At 50.3% G+C, this 20,392-nt stretch overlaps 3 protein-coding genes across 3 annotated transcripts in view; all 3 read right to left on the bottom strand.

Annotated features, from left to right (window-relative positions):
* Positions 1 to 10,844, bottom strand: part of LOC125953983 (tubulin beta-1 chain) — a 15,460-nt gene extending 4,616 nt beyond the window's left edge. Inside the window, exon 1 of the mRNA XM_049683901.1 lies at positions 10,541 to 10,844. Coding sequence (XP_049539858.1) covers positions 10,541 to 10,597 — 57 coding nt within the window. The 5' untranslated portion in view covers positions 10,598 to 10,844. The remainder of the gene's footprint in view (positions 1 to 10,540) is intronic.
* Positions 10,845 to 13,095: 2,251 nt separating this feature from the next.
* LOC125958236 (uncharacterized) lies at positions 13,096 to 14,367 on the bottom strand. Its single transcript, XM_049691466.1, has 3 exons — positions 14,091 to 14,367; positions 13,732 to 13,980; positions 13,096 to 13,652 (listed from the first exon to the last, which is right to left on the bottom strand). Exons 1-3 carry the CDS (start codon positions 14,365 to 14,367, stop codon positions 13,096 to 13,098), a joined length of 1,083 nt encoding a protein of 360 aa, XP_049547423.1.
* Positions 14,368 to 17,926: 3,559 nt separating this feature from the next.
* LOC125953985 (uncharacterized) lies at positions 17,927 to 20,168 on the bottom strand. The gene is made up of 3 exons (XM_049683903.1): positions 19,216 to 20,168; positions 18,411 to 19,148; positions 17,927 to 18,333 (listed from the first exon to the last, which is right to left on the bottom strand). The coding sequence occupies exons 1-3, from the start codon at positions 19,602 to 19,604 to the stop codon at positions 18,243 to 18,245; spliced, it is 1,218 nt and encodes a 405-aa protein (XP_049539860.1). The 5' UTR covers positions 19,605 to 20,168; the 3' UTR covers positions 17,927 to 18,242.
* Between the last annotated feature and the right edge of the window lie 224 nt (positions 20,169 to 20,392).

The raw sequence follows: 20,392 nt of genomic DNA, 5'->3' as shown, positions 1-20,392 counted from the left end.
TACAAAATGAAAAAATGCTGCGGGATGCTTATCATCCCTCCAATAGGGGACCGGACTATCATCTTGCTTTTCTACGATGATACACAACGAGTACATCATCCAAGAGAAGTTACTTCGCTAGAGTACTCGGTCCATACGCGTTATGACTCAATGCTACGAAAAGCCTGACCAAATGGATCGTGAGGTAGATGATGTCACCAACCCCGCTTTGGACACACGAATGCGCGTTGTCTATGTCCGCGTACGTGCGGGCGCAAATGTGTAAATGAGATGTTGATGTGGAGGCGACACATCCGTAGAATTCACTCTCTGCATCATTGAAGCATGTAGGGGGAGGAGGTGCCATTTATCACATTAATCAGAAATGAACACCATCACATTCTTCGCTGTATGCGAAGTGCGAATAGTGCGTTTCCTCCTTTCACTAACACACAATGCTTAGACGCGAGGTTCACAGAGAGTCCAGGTTGTCCAGTGCTCGTAGAATTGGAGGCAACATGCGGCGCTCGTAAGCACATTTGCGTTCATCATCATATGAGTATTATCATCTTCCTCGACCCAGCAGCAATTGATGGGTCAAGATCTTGCGTGAGCGAGGGCGGGAGCAACAAGCAAGATTGTCCATGATGGCCATCACCACCACGAGTCACACAAAAACTGTGCGCATCATGATTCGTAAGTAATGTACTGGACAAATCAGAAAAAATGGAAGGCTGATGTCATCGCAACAATTCTGGAGTTGTCGTAATGTTATGCAACATCAGACACCTACACCCTGTTTGCTAAAGGTGCTTGTGCAGATTTGTAAGCCGTACAACACATACAACACACGTTTGGGCTGTATCTCTGTTTCTTATCTTCCCAGCTGTGAGCCTTGCACGTATTTGAGTGATTTGCAGTGGAGGATGATTACTGCATTAGCACCCTGTTTTCTGTCTGTTACATGAAGTACGAAGAAAAAATGCATTAACTGTGATGACAAAGTGTACACGCGTTCGAAACGTATTACTCCTCTTCCAGTCCCCTTTTGAAAGGTGGTATACTACGGTTCATAACATCTTTCATATATTTCATAGTCTTATTATAGAAGGAAATGTTTCCTTCAATATTTAAACAAAAATATAAGATATGCAAATGAGAAATAAACACATGACTTCCTCTGCGCGTCATAGGTGCACAAACACACACACGGTGAGCACTTTCTTATGCTTGGTTAACACAGAGAGAAAATACGCAGCACCTGCTTTTCTGTCTGTGTCCCATATACTGCTGTCACAGCATACAACACACCCCTTGTGTGAGAAGGAAGTAATAGTTCCGTTCGTTGTTTCGGCGTTTTCTTTTGACCACAAAAAAAATTAAGAAATATGCTTCCTCTGTCAATCGTATCTCCTCGTTTAAGAGTCCTCGTCGTGCATTCCACAGACAGCTCACTTCCCTTCCTCTCACACGAGGCTAATAATTCGTGAAAATTACATTCCCACCGCTGGAAGTCCTAGGAGGTCCAGAGAAATGGACACAAGGGTGGGATGAAGAGAGAATTGGACACCTCAGTGAACCCATAATTTCCTTCCTTTCCTACCGGACTACCTATTTATCTTTGGAGAAAGTCATCTCCTCTTGACAGCGCCGGTCCACGGTGTGTTGTCGTGGCAAACAACAGACGACTACGTTTCCATTCAAGCAAGCAACTTTTCCCAGTAAATCATCTTCATCCGTCCTCTTCTCCTTTAACAAGCCCTCACCACCTCTGACGCTGGCACTTGGCTGCACATTTTCGATAATGCTTTTTGGGAGAAAAAAGACAGCAGCGTACAGTCGCCCTCCCCTCTGGCGCGTCTCTACGTGACGCGCATCATCGCACAGTGCCCAGCAGCAGCAGAAACTTTCGGAATCTATTATAAGTTAAATATGATTACCAATTGCACCGGACAGCCTCTCCCTTTTCAGCTTCAATTGGGTAGACCATTGGAGAGCGGTCGCGGTCTCGATCGCGGCGCGCACAGCGAAGGAAACCGAAATGCATTTCTTCGTGAGCAGGTTGAGCTGCATTTCATGATCGCTCGCTCCGTTGCACGAGAAGACTCTTTTCTCGCCCAATCATCGAGGGGCGTCGCAATTAACTAATAATCGTCTTTCTTGTCGGACGACGGACTTTCAAATTTTCTTCACGCAACGCAGCAGCAGCGCTGCTCATCAAAGAGCCGGGGGGAATTGATCTTCCTCCTTCCTGAACAAGATTAATCAATCAACCAACCGTCCCCGTTGCGTTCCTCATTCCCCTTCCTTCTCTGGCTTTATTAATGTGAGGTTGGTTGTGGCGTCCATCATTAGGGTTTTCAACTCTGTGGAACTCTTCTCGGTTGTACCATTTTCAATTTAAATCCAACTTCGATCTGTTGTGCAGCGCGCGAGCTGTCTCGAAGACTGGGAAACACCCGTTTCTCCCTTTCGAAATTGGTGGAAAAGCGGTTGATTTTTGAAGAGGGAATATTATTAAGGGGCTTTTCTTTCTACAGTAAATTGCTTGTTTGTTGTGCGCTCTTGCCCCTTCTTCTTTGCGAATGGAGTTTACCAGAGAGAGACTAATTCGATTTACCCACATTGGAAACAACGGAAATGTGCTTTCTAATGAATAATTAATACCTTAAATCTTTTCAATAGGCCGGAACCGATTCGTGGTGTAACGAACTCCGCGTACAAGCAGCTGGAGCGTGCTGCTCTCCCGTGTCTTGCGTCCCCCGCGAGGGGCTGAACGTTAATTATGGGCGTGTGTTCTAATTCGATCGCGCACACCATCCATTACTGCGCGCTCCCCACGTGATCGATTCACATTCCCGCTAGTCTTTGGAGACTTTCCTCTTCCCCGGGTCTTATTTATGTTAGATCGGATTCGTTGGTACTACGCCCTATTCCATGCTTCAACAAGTTCACTTGCTGACAGAGAGGGAGCAGAGATAACGTTCAAGTGAAGAATGATGACGATACGTCTTCACCGCCGGTCTTCATTCGAACATCATCATTCTTTCGACTAACTGTATAGACCCTCCCGGCAATGGGGAGAGGTCTAGGCAATCACTTGGTATGATTGCAGAGGGTTGTGTTATGGAGGGCAGGAAGTAATAACGTACGCCCCCTCTCTTCTACCAACCATTTATGATTATTGCCAGGCGGCGGAGGCGCGGTTGAGCTTGGCCGATAAATGCATTCCAATTCCTTATGACCGGAGGAGGCACACACCACATTCCCAATTGGAGTAGTATTACAACCTACGAGGGAAGCATGAAGTGAAATATACCCTATATTTGGGTGCTCCTTCTAGTTTCGTCTCTAGTGTTTTAATTTCCAAAACGGGAATCAATTGTAATGGAAAAATTATGCTGGTTACACGCAGCAGTCGACGATCGGGCACCTTTTTTGTATGTAGCTCTCCTTGAAATCCCATCGGATACGATCAGCGACGGTTCTTCTTCTGCGTTCTTCTTCAATACAGCATGCTGCTGTTGCTGCTGCTACCGTTGGTGGTTCGAATGGAATTCGCAACGCTTCGCCGCATGAGATAATCGGTTTATTTAAAAAAGCAATATTCATCTTCCACACCAGACACACTACCTCTCCCGCTGCCTTCTGCTGCATGTAACATGAAGCACTACGTGCGCAGCACACACACACCTTTCGGGCCCGACGATCCGTGCGATTTTTCTTGTCTTATTTGACTCATCCCATTCCCCTCTCTCTCTCTCGCTCTCTCTATTTCATGCGATGACGTCTATGCACACCTTACAGGCACAGACATGCCGACATTGGTGATTTTAAGCCATATTTCATCGCGCGCGTTTCGCAATAAAACCATCTTGTCTTGTTCTCCACTCTCGCCTCTCGTCGTGCCAGACGGCTAGACAGATACAGCAGCCACGGCAAAATGGGGTGAATGACTAGCGATTGAGAGAAGCGCCTTTTCTTCTTCCTCACGGAAATGTGCAACATAGCATGCTGCTGTGCACATGCGCAAGCCGGTACATACCGGCAAGCCCGTGCGCGACACACACGCACCACGTTGCCGCCGCAGTGCTAGAAGCCGGCCGGGAAATGGTATCGGCACGCTGGGTTTTTCCTGGTGTCGTCTTGTTATAACTGACGCACGAGAGACCACCTCTCGTTGGCTCAAAAAGACCGAAACGCGAAAACACGAGAGACTAGGTCATGATGGTGGCGATGATATGGGGAAGAGGAGGTGGTAGCATTTTCTCTTCTCTTGGCTCATTTTGGGACCGCGAACAACTATTTCCACAAAATGGAAAATAATTGGAAAATCAAAAAAGCGAGACCCAACAGCAGCAGCAGCTCTCGCGGCTCGCCTCGTGCGGAAGGAAAAAGAAGTGAAAGACGACGGTGCGCATTAATTTATTCCAGGTGGAAATGCCGGTAGAGAAAGGGACTGCTGCCGTCGTCGTCTCGCACTTCTCCGACTCCACACTCCAATGAAATTGTAATTTTGAACTGTTTCCCATTCGTGGTGCTGAACACCACACCAAGCATTCGGAACAGTTGGACGACGTCGTCGTCGTCGACATTGGAAAGCATGGTGCGGCGATGGGCAGAGAAAGGAAGCTAGGGGTTGTGCTGCTCCCATTCCCACGGCATCTCCCCGCTTGGACACAAAATGGATTAAAGATCACGAACGGAACTAACTGACGACACACCCCGCCGCCTTCGTGTCTTAAAGGTACAACACAACACCGCCTCCTCCGATGGTCAGCAACAATGTTGTTGAGAAAAAGAGCTTGAGAGTCCACCATCATCTCTCGTCATCATTCCGTCATCATAATATTATTCATAACAGTGCGCGCGCGGCCTGCTTTTCCAATGGCTAAGCTAAGCCCCCTTCTGTCGGACATGTTGGACACAATACTCACAACACCGGAGGGATGAAGATGATGGAGGTTGAAATCGGTTTCTTGATTGGATAAGGCCAAGATGACAGGAGGAAAAGGTACTCCGTTTTCCGGGGCGATCTTTTCCAGCAGCTTGGCTGACTGAGTACTTCGTCCATAAGGTTGAAGATTGGAGAGGAGCTCAAGAAGAGTCCACATTCCGCGTGGATCACGCGTCGCCCATTTTGAAAAGCACCGCCTCCCCTCCCCCCTTCCTTCTGAAGCTGCATCGAAACAGTATTAAATCTTGGGGCCGTGCATAACTCCATCTAATCGTGGTGTGCGCCCGGCCTCTCTCTCCCTTGATTCAAAGGTCAAAATAGCTCGGCCTACGCCCTTGTGCGCTCCAATATACAGGCCATCCCACGGGCTTAAGCCGCCCACGGCGAACCACCCATTAGCAGACAGAGGTGGAAGGGAAACCCCAATGGTTTACAACCTTCTCCAGTCGAGTGAGTGTCAAAGGGATGGCAACATTCCTCTTTCACTCCAGAAGACTACGAGGGCGCCCTGTGAAGGGCGCACATTCCATTTTGTAAAAACGATGTCTATTCCTGTTCGCACAACTGGACCCGCAACCTGACCTCTTGTCCAACTCCCTTGGCACACCTTTCATATCTGCATAGAACTGACGAGTTTGAGCAGGAGCAGATCTTGTGTTGTGTGTATGTGCATGAACGATGTCTGTGCGAAATTTACGCCTCGGGACAGGCATGATGATTTAAAGGCAAAATGGGTACGTGTCATTTGAACGTCAAGTCAAGCCTCACTGCTGCTGCTACACTTGCGTGGCTCTCCTCGCTTGCGATTGGCCGCTATATGGAAGAAAGTGCACCATTTTACGGCGATCGGGACACGATAAATCGGTGGTGGATGCGCGCACGAAGCACACTCCAGCGAATCGAAGAGGGGTGGTGCTGTGTATGATGGGGGCTACCACTCTACACCTTCTGGTCTCTTAATGGGCGTCTAGAAGTGCTGCTCCTGCTGTTGGCGAACCACAGCACACACACACAAACATGATGGAGAAGAAAAGGGGGACAGAGAGCCCGCGGGAGAAAGTACAGTTATCTTCTCTCCTCCCTCACGAGCATCTGTGCGCGCCAGCACACCAAAAAGGGGGGATTGGATTGTGTGTGCAGCAACGTGTTGTTCTCTCTTCTTCCCGGGTTTCTATGCCTTTTTTACCACCATCCATCCCCATCGGTTGCTTGGACGATGAAACGTGGCGGCCGCGCAGCACCAGAGTCCCGAACAGCGAAGAATGTGCGCACTGGAAATGTACTACTACTAATACTACCACTACTAGGTAGCCGCCAGGCAGTGCCCGCTACTTCTCGCTATGGTGTGCGCGCAAGCACACACAGGAAATCCATTTTCTATCCCAGTACTTAGTGGGCCAAAAGCACCACCAGAGTCGGTGGGTAGCGCCACCAACATCTACCGTTCAATCACCTAGAAGCAACGGGATCTCTCTCTCTCTCCTCCTCCTCCTCCCTGACGCAGCAGAGAGCCGGCCGGCACATTGGTGGCCTCCAAAACGGCATTCCAAGACAGCAACCATCGTGGCGCGGCCAGGCCAGTAGAGGGAACCGAGGGCCACGCAAAATCGTCTGGAAGGAATTGGAGCTGCTGCCGGAGGTTGTGTTTTCGCTCACGATGGACGCATTCCAACGACGAACGGAACACGACGAGGCGTATGTGTTGTTGTTGGGAAAAGCTGTGTAGCAAACTCGAATTCGCCTCACTGGGGTGTAGCGTTCCAGAGTTGGGCAAGGTACTAAACCAACGGTGCTTGGTACTGCTGCCTCTTCCACGTTATCTTAAAACCACGGCGAACACGTGCTGTGTTTTTGTAAATTCAAGGTACTTCACAGTTAGTAAAGCTGCGTTCTCACCTCCTGAAACTAACGAGAACACGAAAGAGCGACAGCAAACCTGCTGTGCATTTTTAACTCCGAATTCGACTGCATCAAGAATGGTTGATGGTCTCCTTAGTTTGTGCTACCGCTGGTTTCACTGCCTCAGTGTCGTGTGATACGCAAACCACCCCTTCGCTTCTTCTTCCGCTCTTGGCTAAAAAGAGAAATCCATTTTCCTATTTTAAAGCGGCCTCGCAGACCACGTCATCGACCACCGTGGGCCACCACAAACAAGGCCAATCGTACGCGCAGCAGTTTAATCGATTTGCGATTTCCTCCATCAGTGGTACATCGCCCCTGGCCCTCCGCCGCTCTCTGTTTTCTTCTTCATTTCCGCTTAATTCGACGAGCTACGTTGTTTGGTGGCTTGCGCGTGGAAAATCCGGAATGGACCCACCGTCCGCGATCATGCCAAAGTGCCAAAAGCGTGTGAAAATCGAATAGAGGTAGGGTACGCACACAACAAACCACCGCACCACGTCAATGCCACGCTGACGCGATCTTGGTTCCACCGCTTTTCCGCGAACTGCAGATAGGTTTTGTGTCTACGCGTGTGGGGCAGAGAAAGAAAGATCGCCAACGTGGCGTGTTCCTTCTACGGCATAGGGCGGACGGAGAAACCAGAAAGCCGCCATGCGGTGCACGCAGAGCGATGACTCTCCATTGAACACACAGCGGGGCAGTAGTAGCGAACCAACCCCATGAAGATGGATTAGGGATTAGAACTCTCTTCTAAATTTAACAACAGACCTCTCCTCCTTATCCCCCGGTTAAAGCGTGCGCTAGAGTTTCACACTTCTTATCCCGGTTTAGAACCGACTGCACCTCGATTTCTTTCAGAGGCGCAACAGACACCAAGAATAGGAAGGTTCTAATCGTAAACTTTACAACTTTCCAACTGTATAAACTGACGCAGCGCGCAGCGTGCGATCATCACGAAGTCGACGAAGCGGACTACAGAGACAACCGGGAAGAGCATGTGATCCGGAGAGGCCTGGATCATGGCCATTAACGCTCTACACACGTAGAGGGGAGTGCATGTCACACGCTGAGGAGAATATACTTGACAAATTGACACCATTTGGAAAACATGCCCGGCGCAGAGCCCGGCGGCTTTCGGCGATGAGGAAGTACATGATCGTCCCCCGGCGGAACGGGTGCTAAATTTAGTCCATAGGACAGGCGATCGATTTTCCTGCAATGGAAATGCGATGCGGGAGAGGGTTCCCTAATAGCACAAGCCCGCAGCAGGCGAACCACCCGCGCCCCCCCAGGAACATAAAAATACCCACTTCTTCTGACGCCAAACAACGTCCAAGACGCAGTGAAATACGTTCCCAGCTAATTGTTTGATGAGCCACAGGACTGTGGCGGGGCGTCGTGATGATAGGAAATCGATCTTCGAGGAGCCGGTGTAACCCTCCTCTCCTCAAGGAAAACAAGATGGTTTCATAGTCGGGATGATCTCTGGAAAAGGGCTTCGAGAGGGCAGAAAATGCTGGTCGCATCAATCCACAGAAAATGGAAGCGAACAGCAGAAGCGTTACCAAGCGCTTCTGCTGCGTAACGCTTTCGGGTAACGCCGTATTCGAAGGGATCGTCGAAAACATCTGTCGCTTCTCCCTCCGCGGAGCACACGCACACAAGGGCATGAGTAGAGCGTACTTTTTTTAAATAAGCGACCGTTGGTAAAACCGGTAACATAAGACCGGCCCCACTGCTGTAGCATAGGAATCGGGAACATAAAGGGAGAATGTTGAGTTTAATGCGTACACACACATACGCGCACGAGCTTCGATGGAATTTTCGTTCTAATATAAAACCAATACCATTAAAGCTTAAATAACCGCCATTTGAACACCGGCGTGGCGTGTGGAGAATTTGATTAGAGAAGCTACACGGACGCCTAGTGAAGCGAACATTCTACTACTATTTTCTACAACATGAAAAGACAAAACGGGGCAGGCGACTCGGCCTGCTGTCCGCCAGTCAGCCGCCGGGTGGTACCCCCACACACCAGAAAGGGGGGAGGCTGCTGACTGGCTCTTTTATTATATTGTCCATTGGAGCGCAAATATGCAAAACAACTCAACCGAAGCCAGACACTTTTGTACTTCTTCCCCCAATCCAACCTACCCTCCTCCTCCTCATCCTTCACGGCTGCTCTCTGCCTCCCGGTGGGCATGAAAATTGATATGATCATCCCGCGATGAGAAGGTTGCTGCAGTGTCTACTTTGTGGAATTTTGTCGCTGCATGGCTTGGCACGATGATTTTTCAGTCCAGAGCACATCACAAATCGCCCTCTCAGCAAGCAAGCCAACGCGGCGCAGCATCATAGTCGAATTTTGAATGTAACGGACTTCCGCTAACTGCCAACTAAGCGCGTGCGGGTACGCTGTGGCTGTAACGTGCGCTTCTCTTCATCGGTGTTCGTACGAGTGAGAGCATTAGAACCGGATCATGGAAAACGCTTCAGACGCGCGCGCGCATCTCACTGTTTTCTTCTACCTTTCTTCATCAGACATTTTTGTCCGTAATTTCAACCTGGAGCGGAATATTGCTGGAGGAAGGAGATGAAGAACTCGAGATTCTTCATTTTATTCTATTCGTCCGGGCCCGTCCGGTTCTACGTGTGCGTTCTCGGAGCAACGGAGGCTTCATCAGCACACCAATATATGCTCGCCAGGGCCGTTGACGACATCAGCCAGCGCCGCAACGGAGCTATAAAACGATCATGGGGTTCTTGGATGTTCTTCCTTCTCTCTACACGACCGAAGATGGCTTCTTCTTCGGAGGGGTAATACAAATGCCTTCCTGCATCGTTTCCGTGGTGAGAAACAAAAAAAACTCCACCAAACGGAAATGCATTTCATTTTCCATTTTCACCATCATATCATCGCGTCTTCGGCCGCTCATGAGCGCTCCGTGGAACTATTAATTAGAATCCTAATTAATCTCGAGAGCTCCGGTTTTCGCGATCGAAAGACTCCGCAAAATGGCTGACTGGTTGGTTGGGCTAGAGCACGCTCCAAAACCCACGAGAAGCCATTGATCCCGGCGGGGAACGAACGCCGAAAAAAGAGGAAAACCGCGTGCGAAAATTATATGCTTCAGCCCCCCGCCGGCCCAGCGGCGCGCACACGTCCGGCCTTTTGTCTCTAGCTAGCGGCTGTTTTCCCTCATCCATTCACACCGGTCGGTCGGTCGTGGAAACAACGCCAGCCCAGGCCAACACCAACCAACATTTTTTGCCCGTAGCAGCAAAGAAGCACCACAATTCGCAGCACCGGAAACCGTTGATTGAAACAAAAAAGAGGAGGCGGCGGTGGTCAGGCCACTCTTTCGCTCTCGCTCGCTCGCTCACACTTCACAAGGCGATAGTGTTCTGTTCGTTCCATTTCGCTCACTCTGCTAGCGCGATTTCTAGTGAAATTCAGCATTCCTGGGGGCGGCTTTCATCTGCAGTGCCACCGCTCCAGCCCCCGTTGGCATTCGTGTCACCGACCCCCTGTCCTCTACTCTAGCAGCTGCCTCTATAGTTGGCCTATCTTCACGACGGCATCTCACGCACAAAAAAAGTTCTCGAGGAGGCCCCTCATTTTCACACGCCAAGAATCGGTCGGTCGCTAATTTTTTTAATTCTTTTCACTCAAACTGCTATCGGCGCCCGCTGGACACTTACCTTAGCTCCAATCTGGTTTCCGCACTGACCGGCCTGAATGTGGACGATTTCTCTCATTTTGAAGAGGTGTTTTTATGGAACTTTCGCAAAGAAATGCACAAAATTACACTCGCTTGACGCTGGAGTGTAGAGAGGACAACGACGACGACGGACGACTTTGTTCTCCTGAATTCGGGGAACACACTTTTTTACTGCCTTGGCTCACTTTTTTCAGAGACACACACGCGGCGTGGAGTAACAGAAAGACACGTCTGATCGGCTCGACGAGGAACACCAAAATGGCGGCTTCTCGAGGCTCGTTTTACCTTTTTGCTCCGACAACGCCCAAGCGCGCTCTCTTTTAGCTCGCGGCCTGCTGCGTCGCACACACTGCCGCAACGTTCGCGCTGACACGCACACTAGTGCGCAGTGTATTCTCGTCGTGCGTTTCTCTCTGCGGGCCTAAAGTACCTCTAGGTAATCGAATTTGACCCAAGTTATCTTGTCAAGGGACTATTTTCACCTGGATTTTTCATCCACAGTCCAGTTCCTGACATTTCTGGACAGTTTTATGTGAAAAAATCATCAAATTCATAACATAATCGCGAGCGCAGTGAACGGTGCACGAGTGCGACACGCACACCAATACGAGAAATTTTGCCGGCTGCCTCTCTCTCTCGCTCTCTCGGACTTGCGTACGGACGAGAACGGATCTACTGCCATTTCGCTCGCTCCTCTTGGGATCTTCAAAATCGTCCAGCAACAAAATCGAAGGAAAAAAATCATCCAACCGAACCGGACCGACCGCGGGAGCATCCTCTTGGACCGGGCCCACACCAAGCTAGGCGACGGGTAGAGATATTTGCTTTTTATGGAAACCAGGTCAAAGGATTGCAGGACACTACTCATGCGCTCTCAAGCTCTTCGGAGCCGGACCACCGCGGGCACCGCACCATGAGGTCATAGCCGTCGTGGTCTCTTCTACGTGTCGTAGGTGTTCACGGGCTGCTGGTTCCGTAAGGCCGGGGCTGGGCCGGCCCGTTCCCTACTAGTGCGCGGGGGAGTCCAACGCCGACCATCCCCTTCCCTCAACAGAGCCAGACCGGCCGCGGTGTGCATCCTCCGCATTTCTCAACCTCCCGACGACGAGGACCGGTTTTTTGTGTGGGCAACGCACATTTTATATTTCTATGTATATTCCAGGCTCACGGCGCTCCGGCGGACCTTGTTTGGTGTAAAAGCACGAGAAGTGTTTGGTCGCTTGGAAAGAAGAAAAAAAACTTCTTCCCCCACTATGGGACAAATCGGAAACGGCACCGACGACGACGGTCAGGCCGCCACCGCCGCCGCCACCGCAGCAGCCTACGACGAAGCCGGCTCGAGCAGCCGGTTAGCCCACGACAACGCGACATCATCGTCACCGTCAGCAGGCGTATGAGTCAGTCAACTTGGTGGCCCCAAAATCGGTCTTGAATCGGTCCAAGGCATCGCGAATCGATTTGGTGTAAATTAGCCGTCGCTTGAGGCAATCCACATTCGATCCCTCCTTTCCCTGTCGCCTACACCCTACCGGTGGTGCCGGGAATGGGTGCGTAAGCCGGTGAAAAATTACGAATAAATTCTGCACCCGGTACACTGCAGTCCGGCGACTGCTGATGCTACATCTCGAACCCTCGTAGTTCCTGCAAGTTGGTGACCATATTTGGGGCAGCTAAAGAGCACTTTCGGTGAGCTATAGTAAAGTATATCGTTTTCTGGACAGAGAATTTATAGGATTATATGGTAATTTAGATTTCGCATCAATTTCCATTGCGTTATCTGATTGTGAAATGTGCGGTTGGCTTTGCGTTACACTTGATTTAATAGTAGAATTGAATACGAGCATCTGAGAACACACTTTACAACTTCAATCAGGTCGGAGATCGGTACGACATTAAACACTTTCTACATACGGACGGTAGCAGGTTGAAAATTGCATTCTTCGGGAGAAAGTACCGCCTGGAACGATTTAAACCTGTTTATGAATTTTGTTCAGAAAACGATTAAACAATCGATTATACAATGTTCAGGGGATCTGATGTTTGATGTTTATGTTATTTAAGTTCCTTCCGACTTCTATAGTGAAGCACGATTGTTTTGTTTAGTTTGGAAGGCTTTAATTATTCTTTCAATTGTCTTTCAATTATATTGCTTCTTAGTGAAAATGGTAAAAAAGAAGAAACCAATCATGCAGAAACGATTATGCAAATATAAAAAAGGATATATTTGATGCAGGTAAAACTAAATATTCAATAATAAGTCATTGATAGTTCTCGTATGGCGCAACTTTGCACCACAGATCAACCCGAGAGGAAGTGACGCTCTAGTGGAATAGAAACAGTAATTATCGCGTTCCTATGCGCTCCAGTGCATCGAGCGGTGGCGAAGCTCCGCTATACGCGCTTGCGGTACTTGCGACAAATCGTGGAATAAATTATTTTCGATCTTCCTTTTCGGTTCCCTCGAAACCGAACGAGGCTAGAAGCATAAATGGGAGCAGATGGCTACTGCTGCACCATCAGGGCCCAAGAATGGCGCTAAACGTTCTCGCTTGAATCGGTTTCCTCCTCCTCGCCGTCCAGTAGAACGTCGTCCGCTGCGGAACGAAACTCGAAGCCCAACTGTTCAATTTCGTTGCCACCGGGGGATGGGATGACAAAACTGTCGAGACTACCTTGGCTGGAGTTGGCGGTGATGTTCACGTTGAACGGATACTGGGCGAATGTCGGTGAGAACAGTTGGCCCCGAACGTTGGGATTACGTTCTTGAGTGTAGCCCATGCGGAAGCCGGCCGGCCACGAGACTACCTCCGATTCTGCCGTACAGTTTGAGGGTTTCGCACTGGCCAGGAATTCATGCTCGAAGGCACTGTTGTACAGCAGTGAGCAGACACCGTGCGAACCCCAGGGTGAAAGTGGCGCAGCCAGCTGATTGATGCCACAATCACCCATGATCCAGTCCTGGTGACAACTGGTCCGGTGGCGCGTACCATAGTTTCGGCTGGTGTGAATGCACTGGACGTTCTTGGCCGCCGTACGATGGTTCGGTGCGTTCACGTCCGTTGTGTCGAATCCGGTGCCAACGATATCACAGACTGCAGAGATATGAAATTCGGCATGCAATGTACTGTCGTTAACTCGTAAAGTGCACCTTCACTTAACCGCTTAACTTACCATCGATTTCCTTCAGTTTACGTGTTCCGTACTCTTTGGCGGCGGCCAGCACCACTTGCGCTCCGAAACTGAACCCGTACAGGTATCCATCGTCCGCACTGAAGCCTTCCTTCTCCAGGAACTCTAGTTTCTGCTTCAGCACACCGTGGATTTCTTTGTAGTTACGCCTCAAACGGCTGTAAGCTGGTAGCTGTGCGAAGCGATCGTAGTTCATGCACATCACGCAACCCCCTCGGTGTTTGGTTAGATCTGGAACAGAACAGAACGTTACCGTACCGGTGTAAGATCTCTCGGGTCATTGGGGATTGTCAGAGTCCTCCCAGCACACGGAAAACTCTGGAAACCAACACGAAACTTACTACCAATGAGATCCTGCACGAAGTACTTATCACAGCTGATCTTCCACCCAAACACCACGATGGCAAACTTCGTGCCCGGATGGCAATCCTTGTCGTACTCGTAGGTATTACCCTCAGCCAGGTTGTAGATGTGCACCAAGGAACCGGACGAATTGTAGTAGTTGAAGAAAATGTTGTCCTGATACCGATCACCTGCCACGGAACCCAGCATCACCATTAGCAACACTCCGGCGATCGACGCCGAAAACGCGCACCGTAAGCACCGTGGCCCTAGCATCTTGGTGAACCAGTAATGCCTGTCTTCCGGGACGATACGGAACTAAAACCCAATCGACGAATGGACCGAGACTTTATACACTTCTCGGTTGACCCAAATCCTGCTGTCTGCCTGGATCAAACAAAAACACAGCCTCACGATCTCTCGTGTCACCTTTTACCCGGGTCCGGGAGACATTAGTTGGTGGTCCCTACCCAGAACCATCCCGGCGCTGCTGCTTGAGTGGAACCCAAATAAATCGCATTCATGTTGGATCTCCGCCTTGACCTAAAACACGTTGCCACTCCCCATGGCGGGCGATTGCAGCAACGGGATTGAAGCGATGCTATCTTAAGTCCCCCCCCGAAAAAGTTCTACCTGCGGCTATGGCTGCCGGGCTGGTCATTCACTATCTTGACTTATCGGGTTTCCTCCTACATGACGTCTACTCTACTCCCGCCAATGTGTCCCTCGACTGGTATACCTTCTCTCTTATCACACTGTGTCAATCGAGAGCTTTCTCCAACCTGATCCCGCTCCTTCTCGCGCGATGCTGTCCATCATTAACGGGTATGGTCCGGACGGTGGGCCTGCGGACACCAGCCAGGTCCAAGCCGTCAGGGATCGTAGGCTCGGCGAACCGGTTTACGTCGTGGTGGGCCAAAACCCAAAATCGTCGAGGCTCGGTCTATTGAAAGGGTTTGCTTTTGGGGGTCGGTTGTCCAATAGCAAAACCTTATCGGTCAGTGTGTGGGTTTACCAGTGCTGCAGTGTTTTTTTTTTTTTGCAATGTAACTCTTCTGTAAGGTGGCCCGATAACAGAGACATTTATTTAGAGAGATGTCGGAGAAATAATTGAAAATTAAAGGATATAATAAATAGTATAAACACATCCTTGAGTACGAAAATCTTCTTCAAAAGTGTGTGATTTGCATGTTGAGTATTTTCAAAACTATGGCGCGCTTTTAAATTTTTGTCATCATGTCATGTTTAAATTTTTGTGTTATGCAATCACCAATAGTACTAAACCCAACAGACGCTTCCACGATACACGCAATGACGCCATTAACTGCGATAAAAGTTTTCTAGTGTTTCTATTCTGGTGTATAACAAAGGACTACCTTTATCTACAAGTAGTTCCTGATCCGAATCGAATGAAGTTTACGCATTTACATGCGATATTATGTAGCGAATGCCGACAACCGACCATCATGACCATGCTGAATCATGTTTATTGGATGGTTTTTTTTTTGATAGCCGCAACCTTTTAGCCATTATTAGAACACGCATTTCGCAACTTTCTCCGAGCGGTGTACATGGGAGAGAGCATACGTGCACCCTGGCATATCCTTGCTACGAACGGAAAGTGAACATTCTCGGTCATGGACGAAACACAAATCAAAACGTTGCCACTGGTGCAGCCAGTAGCAGGCAGTACCAGCAGCCATTTTGCACTTGCTTATTCATACTGATAGCGAAAATCGACCCACGGATACATGGTTTCTTCTCAACCTCCGTGGGCTCCACCACGTCCCCATCATCGCGGGGAACGATTTGTCAAGAGGCTCCTCTCAGAGCCTTGCTTTGGTCCTTCGTAAACCATGGTGACCGAAACTCGCCCGGAACCGGCCGAGGAAGGTAACCGAAACGGAGCAGAAACACGCGACGAGTAGTTGCGCGTGCCTTGGGGCTATGGTTTTGCAGCAGAGCAGCAGCAGCAGCAAACTCCGACGGAGTTGGTGTGCGTTTTTCGGACCGAAATTTATCATCTCCACCCTTGTCGGTCGATCGTGGGGCCCCCATCGAAAGTGAGCTCCCGAAAATGGTGGTCTGGGTTCGGCTTCTCCCGTTAAACGCGCTCCAACGTGATGAAGTTTTATCGACCAAACCCCAAAAACCAAACTCTCTCTTTTTTCGAACCGACGACCGATGGCACGCCGGGGGAACGGTGGTGGTCGCCGATGCAGATCACCGCGAGCGAACGGACAACAGGGCGGACGGAGGCTTTTCGGTGGGTTTCGGAAATCGTGCGGAAGAAATTGTTCGTTTATCGCGCTGCCAACAACCACGATGACGACGGCGACGACGACAACGACGACGACGGAACCGTTCGATAGGAAGTAACGCAGCACCAGATACAGGACAGAGAGCAGCATACGAGACGCAGGTTGGTGCGATGGTTTCGGGTTTATGGTGACCATAAATTGCCGCCACTTCCATGGCATTTCGCTGGAGCTGGCGGCAACATGGGCGGCAGGGACGATGGCTTCGAGTTTTGCCAATGGACGTAAAAGCTGGCCATTCGATTGTTTGATCAACAGATTGAAGGCGTAGGTTCTACCTAGCGCTGCGAAGCAGGGACTTGCAAATGGAAAGTCCTTTGTTTGCTACGCACAAACCAGAGAAATTAAACTTGAAGCTTTGGAGCCCTTGAAAAGACTAAATTTGAAAGAAAAAAAACCGGTCTAGACCTTAAGCCTTTAGTATAATTTGATTCTCTTTAGCGATTGTTTTGCTGGAATGCTCGCTGACGCGATTCATAAGATTTGACGTTATTTTCAATTAAATTTAGTTTTCCAATGACCTCAAAGTAATTTCTAAGAGTAGAATCAACGTTTAACTAATTGGACTAGGCCCAATTGAAACAAATGTAGGATATGTAATCTAAATCATATTCCAAACAAGGCACTATGTGAAATTGTTTGATATCATTTTCGCATTTAGATCTCTTATCATATCCAACTACACCGTCTCTTTTCTAACAAATCTATTCCAACCACTTGCGCATCCAGTGGGAATCATAATTTATCCATCGCAAGGCGAAAGGGATGCCACCGAGTCAAGCCACCAGAGTGTATCTACAGAGATTGTACAAATACACCCACCAATTTAGTTGGCCCCTCTTAATTGCCATCTATTACAGCGGCCAAATACCATGCTGCTGCTTCCACCGCACTCTTCACACAGCCAACCGGTACCGGCAAGTTCCGGCGCGCTGGAAAACGCGTCGTGCTCCAGTTCCGGATTTTCCTTCATCTATTCACCCACCCTACCCGGGCAAGGTGGTGCCGGTTAGTGTTGAGGCTTATGTGTGTGTGCGTGACCGGGTGCGGGTGCGCAAAAAAAAAACACACAAAAAGATCAACTTATCTTAATCCGTCCATCGCCCTCTCACTGTGCACAGGCGGTGTCTTCGTTCGCAGGCGATATAAAATAATAAGGCTTTCTAAAATCATTCGGAAGGAAAAGCACTTTCGCATCGACATCGCACCGAGATTGGCCAAACCATCGGTGCCGGTGACTCGTCGTGAGACTCGAACAAGCGTCGAGCGTCCATGCTCACCGATATGGTCACCGGGCTTTACGTCTTGTTATAGAGAACGGTGTGGTTGGTGAAGTTGCCAACAATACTCGCTCGCAGAGGTCGCTACTTTACGGGCCATTACATTGGCTGCTCAGCACCAGTTCCGTCGATCGCCGGAGTGCATTACAAACCAGCGTTGTTCGGCCGGATGCCGGATTGATTCCAGGTGCACAAGCGTAGGCACCATTAACACAGGTACAATACCCAAATGCCGGTGTACTCTTGTACATGTATTTCTTATGTTCTGTGCTTGTATGCGCTTAAAGAGAACTAGCTATAAAACAGCAGCCACCTCTGCTACACCTGGTGGTGTAGTGGGATGCAGTCATGCTCGACCTTCCCTCGCTCCGGATCCGCTCTTCGGTTTCGAGATGACGACGCCGCGATGATGGCGAGAAGACGTCCCACGCACCATCGCCACTCGGTTCGCCACCGCGTCCCATAAATGGTGCTGACTGGGTCTGGTTCTTGGACTGGGACTGGGCTTTTACGTACCGGTGCCTATTCGGTGGTCCCCTGCTTTTGAAGAGCATTAGAAGTACTCGAAAAAGTTGTACGGATTGGTGTAGACCGCGTAGGGGTAGACGTCCGAGGTAGCGGCAAACAGTTCACCTCTCACCTCGCTGTAATGGTAGACGGAATGGGAAAGCTTAGTGGAGTAAGTTGAACCCGCCGCGATCATTGCCGTATGAGTACATACCTCTTCCGAGTCTCCATATAGCCCATCCGATAGTTGCGCGGATAGGTAGCGACCTCACCTAGCGCCAGACACTCGGGGGCCTTCGGTTGCGCGAGGAACTGTTGCTCAAAGGCTAGGTTATAGAACACCGGGCAGAGGCCATGGGAACCGAGGGGTGGTGGACCGGCTGCCGCCTGCCTTAGCCCGCACTGTCCCATGCGCCAATTCTGGTGACACTTGTTCGGGAACTTGGTACCCTTGTCGATGCTGGTGTGGATGCACTGCACGTTCTTAGCGGCCGCCCGGAAGTCAGTCTGCTTGAACATACGGTCACTGTCGAAGCCCGGTCCAGCCATATCGCACGTATCGATCGCCTCGAGTTCGTTCGATCCGACGCGATTACCAACGTCCAGCACTAGCTGCGCACCGAAGCTGAACCCAAACAGGAACATACGCCCATACTCGACACCCTCGTACCGTAACTGCTGCACCGTTCGCAGCAGAATGTCCCGGATGTCTCGGAACCGGGCGACCAAACCACCGTAGCCACCGCTCGAGTACGCCGAGTAGTCCATGCAGGCGATACAACCACCGCGGAACTTTTGCAGATTATTCCGGAGTTCCTTTACCCACGGAACCTCATAGCAGTTCTCGCGCCAACCGTGCACGATGAGGGCGAAGCGTTCGTCTGCCGTGCAGTTGGTATCGTTCAGTAGCCGCTCGTCATCGTTCAGTGTCGTCGTCTTGGTAAGATTGCCTCTAGGGGAATGTGTAGAGAAAGGTTAGCCAGCGGTTCGGGCCTCCTGCCATAATCTCCCGGACATACCCGTGGTAGAACCGTAACAGGATCCTTTCCTCGAACTGCGAACGGCGCCGGTTGGGTTTGGTGGCGATAAGCAACGGTTCCGATGTAGGTCCCCGTTCCGCAATAACCTCGTCTTCCACATCCATGCCGTAGTCATCGGTGCGCGGCCCTGGTCCATAGTCATCGAACGCGTACTCCTGCGTCGTCGTCGTCGTTGTCGCCGCAAACCGCTCCTGACGCAATCGGATCCTCTCGAGCCGCCGCTCACGGATACGGTTCACTAGTGGTCGTGCTCGTGGACCTGCGCCAACCAGCTGTCCATCGGCAGGTCCAGACCCAGCTAGGAGCCCAACGATGGCCACCACTCCCAGCAGTGTCTTGCTGACCCAGGACAAACCACGCGAACGCATCTTCGCTGCTACCCCGGCCAAACGTTACTGAAGAACGGCCCCCCAAGATATGCACATATCAATTACCGAAAGCCACAAGGCGCGAGTCACCGGCCATCGAGCCCGAAAAAAGTGGGCTCAAAAATCGTTTGGAAGAAAGTCACAGAAACCGAGACTCCACAAAAGCGCGCCGGGGGTGAAGGTAAGGGAAAAACAAGATCTTCGTCCCCGATGCGACCGAAGACGACGTTCACGACGACCATGAAGACAACGACAACCGCGATCAACGATGATGATGACGACAACGACGACGACCGGCTAAAGGTATTTGCCAAGAAGAAGCAGGTTATGGCACACCTTTCACACCAGTCCCAAGAGGTGAGGTATATTGGGGCGGCATCGTCCACACATTGATGCTGCCATGCTGTGGTGTATGTGCCGCTACTGCTCGCGGAGCGGGACTCGAAGTCGTCATCAGTCGTTGGGCACTTCGATTCACACTCGATACCGCAGCACGACACCGGTTGGGCTCGACTACTCCGTCGCCCATTAGGTGGCGAATGTCGTTGGCCTTTAAATGGCCTAACCAGCTGTGAGGTCACTGAGGTGTACGAGTACACACTCACGTAAACACACACACACACATGCATATGAAACAAGAAACACACGTTATCTTGAGTCTCCAAAAAAAAATACCAAAAAATGCTCTTCGGCAGTTCCTCGACGACTAATTGTGTCGACCTATCGTGGCACCGGTGCCGGCTGGGGACCACTACCGTGACAACATGATAGACGGGACCGCCTAACGC

This window comes from Anopheles darlingi, chromosome 3 (genome assembly GCF_943734745.1).
Source record: "Anopheles darlingi chromosome 3, idAnoDarlMG_H_01, whole genome shotgun sequence".
Taxonomy (NCBI): domain Eukaryota; kingdom Metazoa; phylum Arthropoda; class Insecta; order Diptera; family Culicidae; genus Anopheles; species Anopheles darlingi.
This window is presented reverse-complemented; position numbering and strand designations above follow the sequence as displayed.